Consider the following 6,830-nt stretch of genomic DNA (forward strand, 5'->3'; position numbering starts at 1 on the left):
AGAGCACTTGCACCAAGAGCTCACCTGCCCTCTTCATCCTGAAGTACCCTCTGCCAGCTGAGAAATGCCATTCATGTGGTGGGGTTTGGCTTTTGACCCAGCATCTCCTTCCTTTGCGCTGGAAGGAGCTGCCTGATGCTTTGCAATGTTGGTGCCTCTAAAGTGGGGAAATCCAGAAGTCGGGTTTGGCTGGCAACAACATCTTGCCCTTTCTGCAGGCTGTGATCAAAGTGAGCCTTCCTTTATGGCTTTGGGGGCTCACAGTGTCTGTTTGTGCCTGGCTACCAAGGTGCTGAGCTGCTGCTGTGCTGAATCTCCTGTGTGCCAGACATGGTGTCGTGCTGGGGAGACGTCACGACAAGCTGTATTTATACAGGCTGTTGCTTGGCAGTGCTGTTCCAAGGTGCATCAACATAATGAGATACATAAAAGGGGAAGGCAGTTAAATGTGCAATAACATCACAATAAAAGTAAAAGTGAGCATTAATGAAAAATCTGAGCACACTAAGTGCAGCACAGCCGAACACTCCCACTACCTTGGGCCTCAGTGCCCAAACTTAATAATAATTTCTGGCAGTGTCATTACCAGAATTAAATGAGGGCCTAACTGCCCAGAAAAAGATGTTTGGGGAAAAAATGGGTCTTGAGGTTTTGCAAGTGGTTCTGCTGTGTGGGAGTCCCCAAGGTAGTACAGGTAGCGGGGAGCTGGGAACTGCTGCAAGGGGAGGGCAGGGACTGAGAGTATGGGTTGAGGAGGGAGTGATGGGTGGAAGAACCACCAGTGCTGTCACTTTGGAAGTGGAGCTATGCGCTCGCTGAAGCAGCTGGGAAGCTGCCAGATGTGCTGTGAAGATGGGGTGAAGGTTTGTATGTGTATATACATGTGTGGCTCTGACCCCATGCTGTGCAGTGGAAGGTGCTGCCTTTGGTGGGGTCTCTGGGATTTCAAATACGGGACCCCATCAATACAGACAGTTGGTTAACATGGATAAACTGCTGGGAAAAATGAACTGAGCAGATTGCTATTCTCCGAGTAAATAAAACCTATTTTCTCTTCTCTCCTTCTCCTCTGTGCCCACCCTGGCAGGTCTTGGAGGCTTGTGTGACAGTCGCTGTGTGCTGACACCATGGCGCTGAAGCTCCCAGGAACGGGCTCACTCTCCTTTGTTAGCCTTGGAGTCCTAGTTCTGGTTTTGGCTCTCCCTGCTGATGCTGGGTAAGGCGGTGAGCGCCGAGGCTGTTGGCCAAGGCTGCAGTCCTCTTGCTATGCTTAAATATCCCAGGACCAGTACCTATGTGAGGTAGTCCAGGGGAAAGTGCTAAGAAGTGTCTCTGCTGTGGTTAACCTTCCACTTGTCCCCATCCCCATGCCTTTCAACCCAGGGGCTGTTCAGTCCCCCATGGCTGAGCTGACTGATTACATTAGTGTTATTTGAGGTCCTCTCACTAAGGACAGTTGTCAGCATTTTTTGTGCAACAAAACCAATTTTCAGATTTGGCCTCTTCACAATTCACTCTGGGCAAGGACTTGGAAGGGAGATTTCCCCCCCTTCAATTTCTGAATACTTTTAAAGAAAAGAAAATAAAACTGCTTCAGTTGTTGGGCTGTTTATAGTATAAGGACATGTGAGCAGCATGCCTGATCTGCTGCAGCATGGGGCAGGGGGACTCTGGCCAGCCCTGGCTGGGCACACTGCTCTGTGTCCAGGCTGGTGTCCCTGGATGTGCAGGCTCTGGCTGTCCCATCACGGGGAGCACTGCCACCAGCCTCTGGGAGCTGTCAGGAGAAGACAAAAGCCTGTTAGCTTGTGGCAGGCGCTGCAGCCCTCCTTTGCACACCACTGGAGCCTCTGATGAGGCTTGGTGAGCTCAGAGAGCCCTTCAAGGAAGGGAGGCAAAGACACCACCAGCAAAGCCATGTGGAAGGAGGGGCTCTCACAGAGGGAGAGAAATGCAAATAACACACAACTTCTGTAAGAAATCCAGGAAAACCTTTAGAGCACCAGGTATGGACACTGAAGTGCTGCTGCTGAGTTACAAGTCCAGCAGTGATCAGGGATTTCCATGCACGAAATAATGTCAGCACTGCCACTCGTCCTTCACCCCTCTGCGTGGAGCTGTTTGCCCAGATGCACGCTCCTGCCTTGTCCTGCCCTCCCCACTTCACCCGCTTGGATCTAACTCTGCATAAGCAAATGCATCCCGAGCATGCCTTGACATGTGTCTGCCTTCCCCCGCTCTGCCCTTTTGCTTCCCATCACACAGTCACTAATGCTACCGCTGCTCCCTCACTGCCTGCCATGTGGGTATTGCTCTGGTCCACAGGAGAATTTGCTTCCTGAATTCCAACTCCTTGTTTGGAGCTGGAGTGCTGATGTGGCAGCCAGCTCTCCAGAGAGCATGTGCACAGGGACGGGTAGCAAGGTAATGACTTCTCCTCAAGCCTATCCTAATTAAATTTGCTGTAAACCTCTGCCTTCCCTGCCTAAAGGCTTTTAATTATCTTAAAACCATGAACCCCATATGTCTTTGGAGTTCTTTACGCCTTGCTACAGGGCAGCTTTAGCTTTATGTTAAGGTTACAGGTGAGCCAGCCCAGACCTTGGCTGCACTGGGGAATTAGCTGCAATCAGTGCCAGGCAGAGGTGCTGCCTGCACCATTCCCTTGGGCTGCCTGTGCTGCTCTTTCCTCCTCAGCGAGTCCCATGCTGCTCACATTGAAGTTGAAACCTCAAATGTCAGGCTAAGTAAAACGGCTTTGAAATTTGTAAACTCATTTTTCCCATCACTGCTGAGCCTCCGCCAGGAATTCCTTCACAAAAATCTGTCCTCCCGCTCTTTATATTGCGGGTGATTTTTAAAGATAGCTTATAAAACATTAATGAATGAGCTTTCATGAGCACGGTAGCTATTCATAAGTTATAGATGGTTATATACCCATCAGCAGACACGGGTACAGATTGCTTTTAAGCATGACATCTATTGAAAGCTGTTACAATTGAAAGTCACTAATTACAGCAGGCGTTTGTTAAGTTCTTCAAAATTTGACTTTTCTGCAGGGAGTTTGGCTATTTCAAATATTTCAAGTCCAGATGAAAACCAAAACCAGTGTTTTGATTGGAACGCAAAGTCCTAAAGGCTGTGATGCAGTTTGTAATACCAGTGGTGTTCTGATGTTTCTGATCTGACAAGTTGCATTAGGGCTGGAATGAGTGTTTTCCCAACCATACCTCACTCCCCATTTCCTATGGGAACTGCACTTTAAGCACTTTATTACCCTCTTGGCTCTTATAGCTGAGCTTCCTGGCTTGACCACTTCTCCCACAATACCAGGTACTGGTTTGCTAAAACCAGAGGCTAAGCAGCCTTGTGAGAGATGGGATCCAATCCCTGGGGAAGTAAACCTTGAGCACTTGAAATGCAATTTCCCAGAGTGTCTGGTTATTGATGCCAATGCAAATTAATGTCAAAATTGCCCAAAATGGAATATTTCAATTAGCTGCCACATGCTGTATAGTATTGATTCAGCCTGCTCTAAAAATACTCATACCCTGCTCTTGATTTTTCCTCTTTTGCTAGAAAACACATTTTGCTCTAATTAACCTTAGAGAAGCAGGGGTTTCTGCTGGGAGAACATTCTGATAGGAAACTCCAAGCCAGCTCTGCTACTTGTCACCCTACTGACCCTTCACAGGGTATTTACAAATATACCCATAGTGTCATGGTCAATAAGTCTAACCGAATGGGATGCAGCAGGAGTAAGCTTTGAACTCTATAGATAATATTCCTCTTTCTGTTTAGTTTTTTGTTTGTTTGGGGCTTTTTAGTGGGTTGTTTTGGGTTGTTTTTTTTTCCCCTCAATTACTTCCTGATGCATGTTTAAACCACTGGAGCAAGAGAAAATGAGGCTGGAGAGGAAAAGGAAAGGGGCAGAAGTGTTAAAGCAACAATTTAGGGCCATCTCTTGCCCCAGCTGTGGGGAGTGGGACCCTGCTTCAGTGCATCATAGGTGCCTTCCCTGGCAATTGCATGTACATCTTACGCCTACATCATGTGTCTCTAGTTTGCCCTGTGTGTGGTCTTCATATGGGCAGCACTCCCCAGTCATTCATCTTTCTGGTTAGTGTCACGGGGCTGATTTGCTGGTTGGGCTGTGTGGGGCTCCTGGTGCCACTGCTTAGGATCCCTTCACTCTATTAGCCTTTTCTCCGCTGCCTGGCTGGGCTTCCTCAGCCATCCTGCTGCCTGTTTGTGCCTCTTAATCTCTCTTTGGCCTCATCGGTGTGTATTTTATTTCCTCTTCCATCTCCTTTGCAATCTCTGCATCCCTATAAATTTTTCTTTTGTTTTTCTCTTAATTTCCTGCTTTTCCATTTGTTTTGGTCCTAACAACTATTTCTGCTGGGGAAAACTGAGCTTGGAGCCACAGCACTGGTACTCTGTGTTGTCTGAGATCTCTTTCAGACGAAAACCAGTTTCAGAAGCATTTGCAGGCTGCTTCTCTGTTGATTGAAAGAGAGATGCAAAACTCAAATGTTTTGCAAATATCAAACCAAATGTATTATTTACACCCCTTGGACTTGCAAAACTGCATTAAGTATTTTATTTGGGGACATCAGCTTTTTTTGAGAAATTTACTACTTATTTTAGTCCATCTGGGGCAGCAAATGCCCCAAGAAACTCATCTTATTTGGGGGCTTCCAGGTTTCTTGTACTGAGCAGAGTTGGGAACATGAAAGCTTATTTGGTTTCATTGCTGTATGAACAGCTGTGCCCCACTGCAGCACAGCCTGGAACATGAACCAACATCCCTTCATTTCCAGTAATTGTCTGGAGCACGGAAAGAGTAGGTTTCTCTTCTCATGATGTTTTTATCTCTTTTTGTCCCCCTTTTCATGCCAGGCTTTCACAGAAACATGTTTCGGATGTCGTCGATGACAGCAAAGACAACATCACCATTTTCACCCGCATCCTGGACAGGCTGTTGGATGGATACGACAATCGCCTGAGACCTGGACTTGGAGGTCAGTTGGATGGAGAGATGATGTTTTCCACAGCTGTGGAGCTTGAGAAACGAGAGGTTGCACAGAGGACTTCTTGTGAAGGCTGGTGCAGTCAGGGGAGGCTGGTTCAGTGCCAGGGTCAGTCTGTTGCCAGTTTCCCTGTTTTGAGTCTGTGCTGCCTTGTTTGATGATATGTGAGGTGAGAAGAGCAAGTCTGACTGCTGTGGTCTTCTATGACATTACATTGATAGGCCTGTAGATGGAGCAAACATAATTAAACTTATTTTTGCTACTTTTATAGGCGTTACCATTTCAGAAATGATGATACTACCAGTTTGCAGCACCTTCAACTCGTGTTGCTGGTTGTTAGTCAGTGGGTTTTGCTACAGAGCTTCTATCTTGACATCTTCTCAGTTATTTCCCATGTAGCTGTCACTTGGCAAGCTCTTCTGTGTGTGCTGGTCTGGGCACCAGGCAGTCAGCCAGGCTTTGCTGTCCCCTGAGCTGCTTTTAACACCGCTGCCATTAGAGCTACTGCTGCTGACTTTCTCTCTGAACACCTACAGTTGTTTAAGGCACTTTAGCAAGAAAAACCATGGTAGTTCCCTCCCTCCCCCCTTATGTAGCAGGGTGTAAGGAGGCAGAAGGAACAGGGAGATGTGTGGGGAAGACAGACAGGAGGTTTCTTAGTGAGATGGGGGAGCCATGAGTTGTGTGGTTCCTTGATGCGCTGTTGTCAAGGAGCGTTGCTGTGGCAGAGATGATGACCCCTCTCGGGTGCCTGTGTGCCATGGGGGCTGCTGGCTGATGTCCCTGCACTGCTCTGAGCTTTCCTGCTCAACTGCAAAGTGTGCTGCTGGGCCACGATTCTCACCCAAAGCTGCAGTCACTGTGTCCTCCACTGTTCTGGAAGGTCCTGCTGCCAGGGAAGTTGGGAATGAGCTTTCCTGAGCTCTTGCATGCGGATGGGGGCTCCAGCGATACAGTGCTAGCCTGGAATTGCCCCCACCATTCCTCTTGTTGTCTCTTCCCAGGCCCATGTCCACCCTCTGCCCTGCCAGTTCCAGGGGTACTTTCATCCCAAGCAGAAACCATGTAAAATATGGGAAGGAAGGCTTTTCTAGTGAGCATCTTGCCTCTGATGGGCTGCCATGCTGCAGAACACAGGCAGGAAGGGGTTACTGTGTCTGCATAAGCCATCCATCAGGTTTATTGCTTTTGTTGCTTGTTTCTTTCCCCCAGAATTAACAGCAGTCCTGCTAATAGCTTTGCTTCCTCAAGTCTCCCCAGTGGCTGTATTGATTTAACTGGAACGGGTTCTGAAAGGGGTCTGAGGGGGCATTTATGTTCACTGCAGGCTTGGTTGCAGACAACCCCATGCAAAGTATTAAGAAGAGGACTCCCAGGAGCCCCTTGCTGGGGAAGTTAAAACCATTCTTGGAATACCTCTACTCTGTTGCTTTAGATCCTTTAATAACATGTTTAACATAATAAATCGCCTTTGCCTGAACCAGACATTGCATGTTTAAAGTCTGCTTTCACCTCTGATTTCCCCTCATGGAGTGCCCCTCTGGACCCCAGCGGGAGGTTTTAACAAGGGCTACAGGTTTTGGGGGCTCTTGGCTGGCAATGAGTTGTCCTCAGTGTATGTGTATGGGGCAGCCTGGCGAGCCAGGCTTTCCCCACCTATAGCTGGACCTGTCTTCTGCAAGTCTGGGCTTTTATTCCTTGGAATAGAGGAGCTGTCAGGGCTGCTATCAGGAGGAACATTAGAGGGAAAGACTTCTCCCATTGCTGCTGGTGGCCAAAGAAGCAGAAATGGTCCTG

At 48.1% G+C, this 6,830-nt stretch overlaps 1 protein-coding gene across 1 annotated transcript in view; it reads left to right on the forward strand.

Moving 5' to 3' along the window:
* Window positions 1–1,127: 1,127 nt before the first annotated feature.
* Window positions 1,128–6,830, forward strand: part of GABRA3 (gamma-aminobutyric acid (GABA) A receptor, alpha 3) — a 54,524-nt gene continuing 48,821 nt past the window's right edge. The window contains exons 1-2 of the mRNA XM_010021428.1: window positions 1,128–1,216; window positions 4,903–5,024. Coding sequence (XP_010019730.1) covers window positions 1,128–1,216; window positions 4,903–5,024 — 211 coding nt within the window. The remainder of the gene's footprint in view (window positions 1,217–4,902; window positions 5,025–6,830) is intronic.

Source organism: Nestor notabilis, unplaced genomic scaffold (assembly GCF_000696875.1).
Source record: "Nestor notabilis isolate BGI_N333 unplaced genomic scaffold, ASM69687v1 scaffold13899, whole genome shotgun sequence".
In the NCBI taxonomy this organism is placed as follows: Eukaryota; Metazoa; Chordata; class Aves; order Psittaciformes; family Psittacidae; genus Nestor; species Nestor notabilis.